The sequence below is a fragment of the Enhydra lutris genome, unplaced genomic scaffold (assembly GCF_002288905.1).
Source record: "Enhydra lutris kenyoni isolate GAN:26980312 unplaced genomic scaffold, ASM228890v2 scaffoldscaffold66, whole genome shotgun sequence".
Lineage (NCBI taxonomy): Eukaryota > Metazoa > Chordata > Mammalia > Carnivora > Mustelidae > Enhydra > Enhydra lutris.
Genome location: NW_019154150.1, coordinates 3,039,577 through 3,057,586, shown reverse-complemented (window position 1 = coordinate 3,057,586; position 18,010 = coordinate 3,039,577). Strand labels below are relative to the sequence as shown.

Sequence of the window (18,010 nt, the reverse complement as noted above, 5' to 3'; positions counted from 1 at the left end):
CTCTACTTCTGTTCACTCTACTTCTGATTGAGGGCCTACTATGCACCAGACATGGTTGGAGGCTCTGGGCACAGATCAGCGAGCAGTACAGGGGAAAACCCCTCCCTTTGTGGAATTTACATCCTCAAGCAAACCTCTCTTACTTTTACTATTCTCAGATCTCTTCCAAATATATTTGTTGGTTAATATGCATTTGCCCCTTAAGTTCTCAAAACATTTATTGAGCATTTACTCTGTGCCAGGCACGGTTCTAAGCATTTTATATGCATTATCTCATTGGCATCTATACCTGTTCCCACACAACCGTATGAAGGGGGCTCCATTATTGTTCTCATTTTACAGACGAGAGGCTAAAGAGGCAGAGACAGAGGTCTGGACACTGGCCCACAGTGTACACACACCGTAGGGGCTGCATTCTGACTCCAGGGCCCATACCCATCCTTGCCCCTCCAGCTGCCTCACTTGTTCCCAGGATGGTCCTTAGACCTTGGTTCAGGCTTCCCTCCCCAGCAGAAATACCACGTAGACTGTCTCCCAGGACACCCAGCAGAGGCCCAGAGACACAGTAGGCAACTTATGAATCCTTGTTGCTCAGGTGCGGGTCTGCATGACCCCTGGAAGGGCTTTCAGGCCCAAGAGCCACTCTCTGCAGGCCCTCACACTGACCTCTGTTGTCTTCTCTTCTAGGACAGCAACAGCTCACTCCGCTGCCCAGCTAGCAGGTTAGCGCAGGCTCCCCCCCAACACACACCCTGCCCTGCTCTGGTCCCTCATGGCTCCACAGTGGTGGTAGCCGGACCACTTCTATGGCCTGTGACATGTTTCCTTGTCGTCCCCTTCTGAGCCTTCTCCCTGTGCCTCCCCCTCACCATCACACTCTCTTTTGATCTCGCAAATCCAGGCCCTTGGAGAAATCAGACAGTATGAAATATGAAAACTGCCTGGGAAGTAATTGAAGAAACACTGTGACTTTTGAAACCCATAGAGATAACACTCACACCTTCTTACTCACGTTATTTAATTTTTAATGGCAGATTTAATTAATGGAGATCAGGTCTTCTGGTTTCAGATGTGTATACGGAGCAGCTGGAGGAGGAGGAGGGGCGGCTGTTTATAGGGTGGAGGGAGGACAAGACTCTAAGATCGGGAATCTGAAGAGTGTAATGGGGAGGATAATAGTTGACGATCACTGGGTGCTGGTTGACGTGTGGGCATTCAGTACAGTGCATTTGGAGCCATTTCCCTGCGACCTTTAAATGGGTGATGGGGCTCCAGGCAGGCACAGCGCCCAGGCCTCCCCAGGCCCTGTGGGACAATGCTGCAGGCGATTCCAGGCACTCTGCTGGCACCACACTCCATGGTCCACACAGCTGCCAGAATGTTCTCTGAAACACACATCTCCCCTGCCACCCCCTCATAAAAAGTAAAACCCGCCTTCTGGCCTACAGTTGGGAACCCCAGGTTCCAAGCTATCTTTGTCTGTGGCCCCTTCCCTTACTTCTGGTAAGACTCCAACATCTAACGTGTGCTGTCCCTCCCTCTTCCTCTAATTATTGGCTCATTTATGCTCATCATGTAAGACTCCATTTTTTAAAAGTACAAGTACTCTTTGACCCAAGAGTTTGACTTCTAGAATGTACCTTTTGGCTATGCCCACTCGTGCACAAAGGTAAAGATGCCATGATGTGCCTTTCAGCATTGTTTGTCATCACGGAACCTAACGTGAAATACTATTCAGTGGGACAGTTGGCTGAGCATCCCACTGTAATTGTGACATTGTGTTGGCTGGGAGCCCTGTGAGGCTGGGGGCGGGGGCAGGCATGCTCATCTTAGAATCCCCGGCACCCAGCAGGTTCTCCGTATGAGCATGGGTGGCCCCCATCCTTAGAGAAGCCCACAGTGATGGTCCGGCCCAAGGGTCTGCAGAATGTCCTACTCCTCCAGGCAGAGGGTCTGAGTGGACTCTAGCACCCTCAGGAAGGCCTGGTGGACACAAGCAGTGGGCTCGGCATCCCCAAGGCACAGACCAGGACCTCCATGGACCAGGGGAGCCGCAGGGAACTCTCTGTGGGGCATGGTCCCAGGGTCTGCTCAGGCAGATGACATGGCAGACTCAGCAGGGAGGGCGGGCACAACAGGAAGGGGAATTCCTCTGAGTCATTCTGAGAGACAATAGAGGAAGCTGCAGCAGGATAATCACAACCACTTCTTGGCCTGTGGGCACTTCCTGTGACAAATCTCGCTGACCACATGTTCAGTCTGAGCTCGGAGGCAACTCAGCTGCTTGCTGAGCTTGTCCTGGCCGAGCCGCATTCACATGGAGATGCAGAGACAGCACAGAGGTGCTAGGGGTCCCAGCAGCCCACCTTGGGAAGGGACGTTGACAGACCACAGGCCACAGGCCTAGAAGACAGTGACCTGACACGTCTCCAAAGAGAGACTGAGCTGAGAGACTGTCTTTTGTGGCAAAGAGAACCGCGCGGGGGCGGATGGAGGAGCTTAGTAAGGCCTGAGCCCCCCTCAGAAAGTCCAGTGGTGCCATGACCTGTGGCTGCAGTGGGCAGGGTGGGCACCATGAGCCTGCCACCACTCAACTCCGTCTCTCAGCCATCCTGCAAGGGAGTGGGAGCCCTGTCTTACCATGAGGAAATAAGCTGCTAGAAGTAAGTGACTCACTAAAGAACACAGAACGCATATGCCCAAGAAAAATGGAAAGGTGGGCCTGCGGGACACGCCATCCCTGGGAGGGCCCATGGATGGAAAGGTCAGACTGACTGCAAATGATCCCAATCAAGGATATCACAGAAGAGCATCTGCGTGGAGTGGGAGGAGAAGCCAACCAATTCATGTCTGTGTCCTTATGCCCATGCCTAGGACATTCCACGTTGGTCGAATGTCAGACTGGTTGAGGCAAAATCATAATCTCTTTGCTGGAACATCAGGACTCTAGAGAGGAAACATGGGGCAGCTTGGAGTCAACACAGACCTGTAGGAGCCAGAGCGATCGTGGCTGAGGAGCGGGGGGAAGAGAACCCCTGTGTATTTCACGCCCGATGTGTGCTGGGAGTGTTCGCATTTCCCATCTGCTGTGCCTGATGGCTGGTGTAGAGAGGCAGGGCCTATCTCCCGGGCTCAGAGGTGAGGACCTGCCAGGCTCCCTCAGCATTTGGGGGGTGGAAGACCTAACACGGGACTCACCCCAGCATAGCCCAGTGCAGTATTCTGGCACCCAGGCTCCTGCTGGTCTGGGCCCCAGATGTTCCCTCAGGCACACCCCCTTTGGTGGGCCCTCCCATTTGACTCTTCCCTGAGGCACATACCAGGATGGGAATGAGGGCCAGGTTCATACCCAGACTCTGCCTTTGATACCCTGCAGGTCTCTAGGGGAGGTGCTTCCTGCCCCCGTCTTGGTAACCGAGAAGGTTACAGAGAATATAGATGGATGGTGGGGTGCCCTGGGGGTAAGGTGCTTCCCCTGCATGGCTCGGGTCTGGTTATCTGTCACCTTTAACATTTTGTCTAAGGAGTAAATTGTTCCTTCTGGGCCAGGCTGTCTCTGTGAATGGTAGAGTGGGGAGATCCAGGCTTAGAGTCCGAAAGGCAAGCATAGGGGCACGGCTCTGTGACTTCAGGGTCCCTTTAACTGCCTCTCAAACTTCTTGCAGGGACTGACCCATGCTGGTGGGAGGCCCCTGAAGCTGGAAGGTTCCATTTACTCATCTGTAAAAGAGGGGCAACCAACCCTCCCACACACACATAGGTTCTGAGAACGGTCTGGCCCAGGTCTGCATGGCTAGGCAGGCTTCCCATGACACCTGTGCTATCTTGTCACCCTCATCAGGGAAGTCTGACTGTTGGCCCATCTTGGGCTGTCCTCTGGGGTTTCATTCTGAAGACTGCTTCCTGCAAAAAAATCAGTCTATCCACTGGGAGCCACAAGGGGCCCCACCAGGAGTGTGGTGGCAGGTCGGGTGAGCCGGTGCATTTTTATTGATCTCTTCTGGAAACAAGTGGAAAGTGCTAGGTTCTGGGCCACTGAGGCATAAACTAGGGGAGTAACTTACCGAGAGTCACACTGTGGTGGCCCCAGGGCTTCAGCCCAGCTTTGTCTTACTGTAAGGCCAGGCTGTCCTCTACACAGGCCTGGTCTGGATGTGTACACTTACTAGGTAACCTCAGAAGGGAGATAGGTACCAGCCTTTGGTCCTGCCCTGTAGCTCTGGACAGGGAGCCATCTTGCCAGGGAACAAGGTGGTCCTGGCAGGCAGCAAAGCACGCACCCAGCTGGGAATCAGACACCTGGGCTGTGGTCTTGGCACAGCTGCCTGCTGTGTGGCTTTGGGCAAGTTGCTTCACCTCTGGCAGCAGAGTTCACCTACCTACAAAACAGGGGTTGGACCAGATCAAGTCTCAGTATGTTTTTTTCTTTAAACATGGTAAGTATTTTAGTCTCTGTTTAAGCTATTCACCTCTGCTATTGTAGCACAAAAGCAGCCACTGACAATGATTAAACAAATCATGAGTGTGGCTGTGTTGCACTGAAACTTTATTTACAAAATCAGGTGACAGGCCAGGTCTTGTTCAGGGTGATGTATTCCCGGCCCCCGAACCAGAGGATCCACGTGTCGGTCCAGCCATTGCTACCCTGAGATTCTGCAGCTAGGGTTGGCCCACGGTGGGTGGGAGCTAGACCCGAGCTATGCCGCAATCACTGATCTGCTTTGATGCTGGTCAAGAAATTAGTATCTGTCGATTTTTAGCGTGGTTGCTCCCCTGAGGGAGCCAGAGGGAAATTTCAATCTTTGGTAACCACTTCTGTTTTTCTCTTTGTAGAATGTCGAGATGTATAAACTGTCTTCACAGCAATTCCATGAGGCAGCTTCGAAAATGGAGGGCACGATAAAGTAAGAATTTGCTTATTATTTTTTGTAAACTTAGCCTGTATTTGTAAGAATCACCACACATGGTTTGAAACCTGCCACCACCTGCCTAATTTCTAATTTCTCTAATAACACAGACAACCATCTGTTCCTCGGTCTCTCACCTGGATATGAGGCAGCCATTGGTCATCTGTAATTGGCCAAATAAGTACTCAGCTCTTCCCTGGCTTCCTGGTGGTGGGAAGGGTGCTGTGGTAGACTGGTAGACTTGTTTCAGGCCTGATGTTCTGCAGGCTGGGCCACAGACTGGCCGTCAGGCTCCCCGGGGAGTCAAGAAAGGGGAGCTGCTGCCCCGCTGCCCCCCACCTCAATTTGTGGAGGTGGTTTTCAGAGCAGCCTATTCCTGAGGGCAGCTCTGTGTGCCAGGCCCTGAGCCATGTACCTCTCACATGTTGACATGCCCAGGGCAGCCCCCATTTTACTCCCAGCAGGACTGGGGCTCAGGGACACTGATGGCTGGCTAAGGTCACATAGCGCTGAGTGCCAGCATCCAGTCCCCTGCCTGTCCTGCTCCTGCACTATGAGGGAGGCCTCAGAGCCAGAACATTAAGGAGTGGCAGGTGCTTGCAGTGTGTTCATTATGCGTGCACATGTGCACATTATGCGTGCACTTCAGGGGGATGTCACAGGTCGGTCTGCAGAGGGTGCCGTGGAAGGGAGAGCTGGGCCTTGTGCTCTGGGTCCTTTGTGTGAAGGTGGTCCCTGTGGACTGGGCCAATGCCCTGTTCATCCCCCAAGGGTCTTCCCTTCCCTCCTGGGCGTAAATCAGGGTGTCTCCCCAGGCAAACCAGTCACAGTGCAGAATGGTGAGGGCTTAGATGTGGCACGACAAGAAGGAATCATCAGAGGGAGGTTTGGGTGACAAGGAGGTGACAAAGTGCTTATAAATACAGCTGCTGATGCAGACCATGCAAGGAGCCAGGAAGGGCAGTGGGAACAGATGGACTCAGTACAAATCTGGGGTGCAGCATGGGGCAGCTGAAGCTAGGGGTCCGTACTGCTGGAATGGACTACAGAGCAGCTTTGGGGAAAAGCATTTATCGTGTGATTTCAAGTCCTAGTGCAGTAACAGGAGACTCAGAGAAAGAACTTCCCAGTAAGCAGGTGGAGATGGAAAGGTCTTGCATCTGCCCGTTGGGATCCCACAAGGGTTCTGGGTGTGATCAAATGCACTGAGCTGCATAGACCTCAAGGAATAGAATGTTCCAGCTTCTCTCGCAGGCAAGGGCCCAGCTGGTTCGTCCAGAGCTGAGAAACACTCAGAATCATACTCAGTGAAAGGAAGAGGTTGAGAAGCAGTCACACCCCAGATGCTGTGGGATGATAGCCAGCCCAATAATGTGATCCCTGGAAATGGAAAAAAACCACAGTGCAGCCCCTCGTGCAGGCCCTTCCGCTGGAGCTGCCAATGGGCAGTGATGTCAGGTCCATAGTCCCTCTCTCTCTTTACCTGGATCGTGGAATAGCCCACCCCCCAAGAAGAGACTCGGGAAAGGCAGGCAGCTTTACTGTCAGTGATCCCTGCCATTTTGTTACCTGCCATGTGGCCCACCATCCTGAGGGTGGAGACTGCTGGCCTCCTGGTCCCCTGGATTAGTGCATTTGACTTTGGGGTCACATCCTTTCTCATCCTCATGTCTTCTGAAGGCAAAGGAGATGGCATATGAGTGTCTTCTTCATCTGAGTGAAGCGAAAGGTTTTTTCAAAGGTTTATAACATCCCTTGATAATTACTACTATATGCTAAGCATATGACTAAACAGAGGTGCTCTGCAAGGCACTTAGACTGTACCCTCTCCTTTCCTACCACGGGCATTTCACAGATGAAGAACTGAGGCTGGAGTGGTGGGGATGCCCCTCACCTGGCCCGATTACGCTCCAGGCTGGGGTCAAGCTTCACTTAAATGCTTCAGAGCCACGGCTCTTCTCCACGTGTCTCTGCATCGTCGCTGTCCCTCGAGGGCCCCTCTGAGTGTGAGATGGGCGTCGGGATGGCGCTGAGCCTGCCTAGGCTCTAGAGTTAGGTAGACCTGGAATCCAGCCTGGCCCTGCCTCTCACTGGCCAGTCCTGCGACCTTGAGCAGGTCGTTTCACCTCTCTGATTTCCTCACACACAAAACAGAGCTGATACCCCTCTAAATGCTTTGAGTGAGATAACACACGGAAAGTAGACCTCACATGTCAACAGTTGGTGGTAGTGTTGTGATTATTATTAATAATAGCAATCATTTGAATCACTCTTGTAACACCCAGCTTGGCATAGTGTGGCACAGATTTAATAAATAAATGGAGTTTACCAAGAACAACAAAAATTGCCTTTCCCCAAACAGAGTAAACAGGAAGCAGTGCAGAGTTAGAAATTATTTTACTTAAACACTGGGGATGGAAAGCGGAATCCTTGATTGGGAGATTTCTTGGATTAACAAATGATTGTAATTTGTATCATAAATGCTAACTGTTGACAGCAATAATAGTTCTCTTCCAAGACAGTGAACATCTTTTAACAACTTTGAGTAAACTGGATGTTTACTTAGGTGGCTAACTAGATGTCCATGTATTCATTTGTTCATTTAACATACATGTATAAAGTACCTACTGTTTGCCAGGCGCCATGCTAGGTGCTGGTGATAGAATGATAAACAAGACAGCTCTGGTTCCTGTCAGCAAGGAGCTTGTCATTTGGAGAATGACAAACAATATTTTTAAATTAATTGCATCAGAAGCAATTGCCCAAACAATGATTGATTACAGTAATGAGCCGTGAAAAAAAGTGTCTGAATTAAAAGGCACATGTCTGAGGACCCTAATGCAGACTTAGATGGTTGAGAAGGCTTTTCCAAGGAAGTGACATTTAAACAGATTCCTGCAGGATGAGGAGCCTTTGGTCAGAGGAAGAAAGGGGAAAGAGCACTTCAAACAGAAGTTTCCACGTGTGCAAAGGCCTGGGGGCAGGAAGTGATTTAACATATTCAGGGAATTGAAAGGCCTGTGTGACTGGAGAGGAATGAGTGAGAAGAGAGACAAGGATGAAGGATGAGAGATCAGGACTAAGAAGTGAGCAGAAGCCAGACCACACAGAACTTTGTAACCTGTGTTAGAGATTTCACTCCTATCCTAAAATTAGTAAAATACCATTTCAACTTTCTTTCTTTCCTAATGTATGCACTTAAGGTATTGAATTATCTATAAACGCAGCCTTAGCTACACCTTAACATTTCGATGTATTGTGTTTTCATTATTAATTGAGTTCAAAATTTTTCTAATTTTTATTCTGATTTTTTTCATGGGTTATTTATATAATTATATAAGATCAAGAGTCACGCACTCTACTGACTGAGCAAGCCCACCCCTCTAGTTACTTTTTGAATAATTGATTTTCAGTTTAATTCTGTGGTTGAAGGATATACTCTAAATCCTCTAAATTTTGAGACCTTGCTTTATAGCCTGTATGTGATCTGTTTTGCTAAGCCTTCTGTATACTTGAAAAGAATGTGTGTTCTGCCAGTGTGTGTAGTATTCCGTGTTTGTCAGTTAGGTTCAGTTGGTCAGTCAGGTTCAGATTTTCTGTATCATTACTGATATACAGATTTACGGTTTCTTTCTGAGATCATTTTCCTTCTAACTGAAGAACTTCCATAGTATTTCTTTTAGTGTGGCTTTGCTGATTATAAATTCTCTATTTTAATTGTCTGGAAATCTAGTTCATCTTCAGTTTTGAAGAATGTAGCAATCCTCTCTTTGAGCTCCTTGAAGGTATCTTTACATTCTGATTTGATATCTGTTTTTCCCTGGAGAAGTCAGCTCTTGATATTATTATTACTCCTTTTTGGTAATTACCTTTTTTTCCCCTCTGTCTGATGTTTAGCTTTTCTTTGTCTTTGGTTTTCCTAACAATATGACCATCATGTGGCTAGGAGTCCATTTTCTTTCTTTTTTCCTGTTTGGGGCACATGTGTTGGGGTTTGATGTCCTCTTGTTTTAGAAATTTCTCAGCCATTATCTCTTCAAATAAAATTCTGCCCTATTTTGTCTTTCCTCCTTTCTGGCATTTCAGTTACATGTATTACTGTGTCTCATTTGTCTCTGTGCCTCATTTTCTGTTTTTCGTCACTTTTTAAAAAATCTTCATCCTGTCCTGCAATTTCTCTATTGACCTTTCACTTCACTAATCCTTTTAATGTTTCAAGTCTCTCTTAAACCTATTTATTGAATTCTAAATTTCAATTACTGCATTTTTGTCAATTCTGGAAGTTCCAGTAGTTTGTTTGATTCCCAGTCTCTGCTGAAATCCTGGTTTTGCCATCTGTTTTCTGGAACCTATTAGTTATTTTGAGGTCATCTGAGGGTCTATTTCTGTTGCCTTTTTTTTTTCCCCTCTTTTATTTTTGCTTTTGGTCCTATCTCTGTGTGCCTGGTAATTCTTTTTTTTTTTTTTTTTTTTTCTTTTCTTTTTTTTTTTTCTTTTTTTTTTTTTCTTTTCAGTGTAACAGAATTCATTGTTTATGCACCACACCCAGTGCTCCATGCCATATGTGCCCTCCATAATACCCACCACCTGGGTCCCCAAACCTCCCACCCCCGACCCCTTCAAAACCCTCAGATTGTTTTTCAGAGTCCATAGTCTCTCATGGTTCATCTCCCCTTCCAAGTTCCCTCAACTCCCTTCTCCTCTCTATCTCCCTATGTCCTCCATGTTATTTGTTATGCTCCACAAATAAGTGAAACCATATGATAATTGACTCTCTTGACTTACTGACTTATAATTGACTTATTTCTCTCAGCATAATCTCTTCCAGTCCTGTCCATGTTGATACAAAAGTTGGGTATTCATCCTTTCTGATGGAGGCATAATACTCCATTGTGTATATGGACCACATCTTCCTTATCCATTCGTCCGTTGAAGGGCATCTCGGTTCTTTCCACAGTTTGGCGACCGTGGCCATTGCTGCTATAAACATTGGGGTACAGATGGCCCTTCTTTTCACTCCATCTGTATCTTTGGGGTAAATACCCAGTAGTGCAATTGCAGGGTCATAGGGAAGCTCTATTTTTAATTTCTTAAGGAATCTCCACACTGTTCTCCAAAGTGGCTGCACCAACTTGCATTCCCACCAACAGTGTAAGAGGGTTCCCCTTTCTCCACATCCTCTCCAACACACATTGTTTCCTGTCTTTCTAATTTTTGCCATTCTAACTGGTGTAAGGTGGTATCTCAATGTTGTGCCTGGTAATTCTTGACTGAATGCCAAGCATTGTGTAGAGACTATACAGAGGCTCTGGAATGTATCTTCTCCCCCAGAGTGCTCCACCCTGTTCTCTGGTGGCCACCTGAGGAACTGAGCTGACTGAACACTTGCTGCAGGTGTGGTAAAGCTCAGGCTACTTCTGATTTACCCTTCTTTCTAGGGCATGGCTTTCCAGGGCTCCAGGACACCTCCTTTCTTGGTGAGCTCTGAACCCCTGTGTTTGCTTCCTCAATTCCATGAGACTTCTGAAAATTCCACTTTGCCTTTCCGTGGCTTTTACTTGGCTCCTTAGCCTCTTGTCTTAAATAGCTCAAGAATGGGACAAATGCCTTAAAAGAGGAAGACCACTGAGTGTTGGCTCACTGTATTTTAGCTCCTTTCTCCAAAATCCTGGTCCCTCAAGGCCTAGCTGCTGTGGCAGCCTTGAGCTCCAAAGGACTAGTGTCTCTCCATACTCCTGTGAGATTTCCAGAAGCTCTGAGCTTCTCCACCCTTTAGCTTAAGCTGTTTTCCCAACTCTCAGCCTCCCTTCCTGCATTGAGAATTGCCCAAGAACTCAGTGGGGACAAGTGGCTCCAGGAGTGAATACCTAACCTCTGTACAGGTCCCTTCCCTTCATAATCTTGGCCCTCAAGACCTATTTTGTCTTGGTCCTCAGATCCCTAAAACAGACTTCTTAAATGTCAACTTTTAAAATTTCTTTCTCAGTGGTGAGTGTAGATTTTCCCCAAGCTACTCTACTATAACTGGGAGCAGAAGTCTCAACTTAGCTTTTGAGGTATGATTAGTTTGCCAAGCAGAAAATGGCCATGCCAGGTAAAGGAAAGAGAGTAAGAACTAAAGCAAAGCCCATCAAACACTGGTTAGCAACATCAGACACTGATGGCATGGATGGCCCTCCAACTTTTCCAGGGCTTGCTGAGCTTCCCTGAGGCCTGCTAAGCCCGCCATATATGCAGGGCCTCCGAAGATACCCATCAGAGGGTCAATGGAGAACTCAAAACTAAAGGGAAATGTTGTTGGTGAGGCCAGTATTCACAGTGTGGAGACTCTTGTTTTGGAAGAATTCCGTCATTGGGGTAGAAGTGGGTCTCCACAGTATGTATGCATGCACAGACACACACGCACGCGCGCTCGCCCCTCTACCTCACAACAGCACAGCAGGCAGGATTGTTCAGGTTTTCTGAAGGAAGAGATTAAGACCCCAGGGAACATCCTGCATTTATTGTGTCACATCTATTTTTTATGACAACCTTCAGTCCTCTTCCCGTGGGATTCATTCAGAGCCTGTCTCGACTTCTCCCTGTCAGGAAACTTGTACAGTCTTCCCTGGCCCCACAGAGAGCCGCCCCTCAAAGAGATTAGAACAATTGAGTTGAAGGAAGAAGATTATTAACTGTTTCCTGAAACCGAGTCATTGTGCTGCAAGGACTTTGATCCAGAGAGGTCTGATTAACGTGGACACAGTGACTTGGAACTTGCTGGGGCTGAGCTTCCATGGTAGCTCCTGCCCTCACCTGGAAGCCAGGATTTATTGAATAACCTGTGGGGGAGGGGATGGGCTCACCTGAGAGTATATTCTCAGGTGCTCTATTAATTGAGCTACAGACAGATTGATTACCTATTAAGACAATGGTCATTTATTTGAACCCCAAATAAAATAGTATTGTCTTAATTGATCCAAATAATGTTCAAATTAGTCTGACTTCAAAAGCTGTTTCTCATTCTCACTTCCTTATCTTATATAACTTTGTAAAAGGAGCAGGAAATTTACCAAAATATGTGGCTTAAACGGGTGTCCATGGCTCTTTGAGAGGTTATAAATCAAAACGCATTTAATAATCTATTTAACAGATCAAAATGCAGTTAATACATTTTTTTAAAAACCCACATACAGCTATTTTGCTAGGCACTTACGTGGCTTCCAGGGTCTCCTGTTCGCAGGGAGCTCTGGTGGCAGATGCCTTGCAGGTCTGGAAACTAAGTCCCCTTACCTCTCAGGCTCAGCTCACTAGTCTGTAAAGCAGGGAAAATGATGATGCCTGTGTGTCAATGAAATGTGGTAATCCACAGAGTACTCAGGGACACACAGCCAGCTGGTGGCAGAGTGAGATTTGAACCCAGGCCTATTTGAATCTGGCTCTTTTCTACTCTACCAAGATACTATCCTCTCAGGAATCTGCAAGACAAGGGGAGTAGCTGCTTGCTGACTAGCTGACTCAGACATCCCCCCCACCTCATGCTGGTACTGTAAGTTTTAGTGTGCGTGTGTGTGTGTGCGTGTGTGCGTCCCCTGCCCAGGGCTCTTCACAATGCGGGCAGAGTTCTGCCTCTCTTATAGCAACAGAGAGATACACGGAGAGAGAATTCATCAATAGAGGGAGTGTTTATGTGGTGTGTGGGAATGGAAAGTCCAAACAAAAGATCTGGGATGGTAGTGCTCCCTCAGGCCAGAGCCCTGGGCTGGTTCTGGAAGTGAGTGTGGGCCACCTTTGAAGAGCCTCTGTGGTTTCACTGGAAAGAGGAAGTAGTTGGCTTTTTGCCCACACCCCATCATGTGCCCCCAGCAGACATCATCAGAGGATCCCAGCAATCGCCCCCTGAACCTGGATGGCCTCTCATCAAGGTTGGCATTCAGGGTGAAACTTGTTTGCCACCCTGGATCAGACAGCTTCTAAAGACCAAGTTTTCCAGTCTGAGATTCTGCTCAGTTCCTGATTTCAGAATGCAGAATATACTGAGTTACCATTGTAGATCCTATTTTCTGTCTAGAATGCCCCCTCTTTTTTCTTCGCAGAGTATGCTCACTTTTTGAAATCCAACTTAAGCATCTTTTCTGTTTACTGTTTGTCTTCCCCAGGGGTCAATCCAATATGTTCTTTTTCTCTGCATCCACACTGTCCAGCCCAGGACTTGGCTGTGATAGATACCCACCGAACATGTGTTGGGTGGGTGGATGAGCTGAGTCCCACTGTGTAGACTCCAGGGGTGGGATTTAAAAACAAATTATTGACTGTCTAAGCATCTTCTCCATAGAGGCTTCTGCCATGCACAGCAGGGTCCCAGGTCCAGTGGTGGGGTGATGGGGGAAGTGTAGGGTGGCCTAGGGCAGGACTTTGAGGTCAGACAAGTGAGTGCATTCCCAGCCATGCTGCCTGATGTGTGGGCTGCATCAGATGACAGAACTGCTTGGAGACACTGGCCCCCTTCTTCCGAAGGTTGTTCCAAGCGCATCATGAGGCAATGTGTTGAGCACATAGTTAACACTCAGTAAACAGTAGGTATTACTTATACAGAAACTCACATTTTAATGAGAGAGAGATTGAAGTGCAATAGCTGAGAGGGTGCAGTCCTCAGTACATAAAACAAGGTAACAACTGTCTGGATCTGGAGCCACAAAAGAAGGGGAGACACAGGGACCCTCCGCCTCAGCTCTCCTTTTGGAGACATGCCCTGCAGAGACCCTCACATGTGTGCACAACCCGCCACAGGCAAGGGGGCGTGGATCCCCATTTCCAAGAGTGACCGATTTGGAGGCAGCCTCACTGCCTGTGAATAGGGCAGTGGATGAGCGTAATCTGCCTGACTCTGAATAGCAAACAGCAGTTAAAAATGATGGGGCGGGGGCGCCTGGGTGGCTCAGTGGGTTAGGGCTTCTGCCTTCGGCTCAGGTCATGATCTCAGGGTCCTGGGATCGAGCCCCGCATCAGGCTCTCTGCTCAGAGGGGAGCCTGCTTCCCTTTCTCTCTCTCTGCCTGCCTCTCTGCCTACTTGTGATCTCTCCCTCTCTGTCTGTCAAATAAAATAAATGAAATTTAAAAAAAAATGATGGGGTGCCTGGAAGGCATCTGGAGGGGCGCCTGGGTGGCTCAGTCGGTTGAGTGTCTGTCTTCAGCTCGGTGCGATCCTGGGGTCCAGGGAAGAGGCCCCGCATTGGGCTCCCTGCTTAGTGGGGGGCCTGCTTCTCCCTCTCCCTCTGCCTGCATAGCCTCCTACTTTAAAAAAAAAAAAAAAAGAAAGAAAAAAAAATGATCTGGAGCCGTGTACCCTAGCACAGGAAGAGGCTTGGGAGATGAGATGTTGTTGGGTGAAAAAGCAGGTTGTGGTTTACTCCTGTGTGTGTGTACTGGACACACATACAGTCTCTCTGTTCTGTAGGTATGTGCGGTTTGTGTGGATATAGAGAAGAAAGTCTGGAAGGGTACACTCCAAACAGAAAACCGTGATTGCCCCTGGGCAGTTCAAGGGCATTCAGAATTATAAAAAGAGTCAGAGGGGACTGTAACTTATCTGCTATGTTTTTAATTTTGTGAAAAAGTAGATGTACTTGTGTGCAGCTTGTGTAATTAAAAATTAATAAGAATACAGAGACATTGCAAGAGAAGAATCGATGATGATTTGGGCCAAGGGAGAGGGAGGTTCCCAGTACAGTTGGGAACCAGATCCCGAGCTGACCCTGGAACTGTGTTCTTGGTTGCACATTTGTGCACGTGCACACACATGTATGTGTGTACATGTACATGTGTGTACATGTACATGTGTGACTGTGTGGGAGGGCATATCAGTGTGAATGCGTCTGTACATGTGTGTGAGTACATACACATGTGTGTCAGTATGTTGTTTTCTGATCAATGCTTGACCTCTAACTCGCCTCATGCCCTTTCTTTGAATTTCTCCATCAAAGACAGAGACTGTTGGACTAATCTGTGGTTTTAAATGTCCTTTGGCTGTGGCTCCTGTTCAGAAGAAATCTTATGTGACATGTGAACATGTGAGGTGCCCATGAGCTGCCGTTCTGGGTGAAGTCAGAATGGACATTGAGTTTCTGGGCTCAGAAGCCCAGCTCCTGGAAGGCCAGGGGTCCAGGGGAGAGTGGGCTTCTCTCTGGGCGCCCCATCCCTACCTTTATGAGGGCCCAGCCTACTGCCCTGGGATCCTGCAGGAGCTGCTGGCTGGGTTTGGGCTGTCGTGCCCTCTCACGCATTAGCAGGGAGATGACAGAAAATGAACCTCGAGGCAGGCAGCATGGCTTTTTGCTGGCAGGTGTAGCCAAAGGTTCTATCCGGAACAAAGTCGAAATGTTACTGAGCAAAGGAAACCTAGAAATTAGCCAGTGGTTTTCTGTTGTGCATTCGCTATGTCACATAAGCCATCAAGCACTGGGCAGTGGCGTTTCCTGCTGTGCCGCTCAGGCTTGCCGCAGAGAGGCTGGGGAGGCCCCAGGTGGCAGGAGTGGGGGATGGTGAACCACAGTGGTGAAAGGGCTGAGAAGTTGAAAGGCAGGGAGGGAGAAGCCTAGCCAGAGGATGTACCTGTATTCCTCTTAGGAGACTGACTGGTACAGGCTTAGAGCCTTGAACTACGGATTGAAAATTTAAGTTAGATCTAGGGAAGGACTTTCCGACTTGCAATAAGTGATCATAACAAAATAACCAAGGGAAGGAAGCTGTACAGCCTTTATCTTCCTCTGGAGATGTTTAAGGAAAAGAAAGTATTGCTCTATACCCGGAATGTGGTATATGCCAGCCCTCTTCCCCATCTGATCACAAACAACAGAAGGGCCACTTCCTCTGCGTCAGCATTCTGTCGGCCTCCTCTGGCTGGCAGGCAGCCGGCCACCGGGTTTCTCCCAGGGAGAGTTTCCTAGTGGTTTGTGCTTGACACCTGCTTAGGGCAGGGATACTGTCTCCACTTCTCATGACTCGTTCTGTAGCCCCTGCTCTGGTTCTGTGGGCCACCATCCACAGAAGGGAGTCAGGAAGGGCCTTTGCCTGGCGCTTCCTGGTTAGGAAAATTTTGATAATCACTTCTCTGTAAAGAGAGGATTAGGTGATGGAGATCTGGAGCCTCCACTGAGGCTGGTACAGGACACAGCGTGTACATGATAGACGTGGTCTTCGCCTCCGCCGAGAACACAGACGCCACCCTGCCTGCCCATCTCCCCAGACAGCATCTACTCCCTCTGCACCTGTCTCCAACATGTCCCCCTGCCCAGCCCAAGTCAGCTAGCTGTGTCTCTGAGGTGCCTCACAGAACCTAGGGACACTCCCAGAGGTGCAGCTTAGAGCACTGTTTGACCCTTCTGTGTTCAAGCATCACATTCTACTGGATTGTAGGCCTCTTGCAGAGAGGAACCTTGTTTTACTCGTCTTTGTGTCCCGTGGGTCCAGTCCTTATGCCCTCACTCTATATTTAGTGAGTGGAAACCCACTGTAACATGTCCCTGCTCCAGCCGCCCATGGAAAACCAGTCTGGGAGCCAAGGAGATGGAGCAGTGAATCCTGCCCAAGCTCAGTGGGGCTGCACAGATGAAGTCATGTTCATGCTGAGTCCAGGCAGGCTCTGCCGTCGAGGGTCAGTAAAGGCAGACTGGGAGTGAGTCCTTTCTCTGTGGGCTGTTAGAAGAAGGTAGTGCACTGCTGTTGGGGGAAAAGCAAGTACTGAGGGGGTAGGGATGAAGCTCAGATACGGCTTGAAGGACGGGCTGGTCCGGATGTAAAGGGGCTTCATGCATATGGAAGAATTTGGAATTCACCCTACAGGCAGTGGCAAGCCATAAAAAAGCTTTTAAGCAGGGAATTGATATGATCGAATTTGTGTTTTAGAAAGATAACTGGCAGTTTCTGGGAGATGAAACGGTAATGGTGTTGAGGTGGGAGGCAGGAAGCCTGCTTAAGAAGCTGCCGCAGGACTACTAGCTGGGATGACTCACCCATTCAGCAGACACGTGCTTAGGGGCCCAGGCAGGGCATAGCCCAGGCAGGGCACGGCCGTGGGCCCGGCAGAGAGGGTTCCCTCGTCAGGGCAGTGAGATGGACAAATGGTTAGCAGGGGAATAAGATGATTCTACAAAGGTCTGTGAGGAGATTAAAGGAGATAATGGGATAGAGGGGACTAGGGCTTCTGGCGGAGGATCAGGGATGGACGGTCCAACACTGGAGCAGCACCAAGCCACGAGACGGGGTTGTGCAGATACCAGGTGTAGGCATGGCTGATTTCTGGGCGACTCTTTGTGCCAGTGGGAATGGATGAGGAGCAGAGAGGCAGGGAGGCTCCTGACCACGGCTGGATGGGAGCACAAGCGTGAGCACCTAGAGGGTTTGGGTACTATCCCCAGGACTGTAGGCAGGTGAGGGGGTTCCCCAGCTGCCCCAGCACCAGAGCAAGGAGGGGCAGGGGAGCCTGTCTGACAACCATGGGTGTGGTGGGCTCAGTGATGGTCCTGTTGCCTTTGAAGGTCCTAGAGCCAATTCCCCTGGTCGACCACACTTGGTGGGCTCTGAGTGGTAGCCATGGTTCCAGGGCAGCGGCAGCCTCCAGGGGCAGCTGGCCTCTGCCCTGAACTTTCTTAGTGCTCAGAGATCCATGACTCAGGAAACTGGACTTTGAGATGACAGTGTGTTAATCCCTGCCCCTCGACAGAGACAAAAATGGCATTTCATTCCCAGCTCTATTAGCAGACTCGCCTGGGGACTAAAGCCTGTGTCCCCAAAGGCCCGGCTGGGGCTCTTTGCCTTTGTGCCACTTTTGTTTTCTTTTGAGTGTTACATTTAGATTAGCTTCTGGGGATTAAATGTTATTACAGTAGAGGAATCATGTTTGGGGTTTTCTTTTTTTCTCTTTTTTTTTTCTTTTTTTTAAGTCAGTAAAGAGGTTAGGGCTTAGCATTCTTGTCATTAGATTTATTTTTTCCTGGTTCTGTTGCCTGCCCTGTTCCTGTTCTTAAGAGAAAGCTTTCGCTTGGGTTTCATTATAGTCGCTTTTGCCTGGAAGGGAGCAGCTTTGTCGCAAGTAGGGCCTTTCTATCCAACTTGAGGGTGGATCT

The 18,010-nt window shown here is 48.8% G+C and overlaps 1 protein-coding gene across 2 annotated transcripts in view; it reads left to right on the top strand.

Annotated features, from left to right (window-relative positions):
• LOC111159074 (coiled-coil-helix-coiled-coil-helix domain containing 6) overlaps window positions 1-18,010 on the top strand; it is a 244,275-nt gene that overhangs the window by 193,292 nt on the left and 32,973 nt on the right. For both annotated transcript variants that reach the window (XM_022521457.1, XM_022521458.1), the window contains one exon: window positions 4,834-4,904. In XM_022521457.1, coding sequence (XP_022377165.1) covers window positions 4,834-4,904 — 71 coding nt within the window. The remainder of the gene's footprint in view (window positions 1-4,833; window positions 4,905-18,010) is intronic.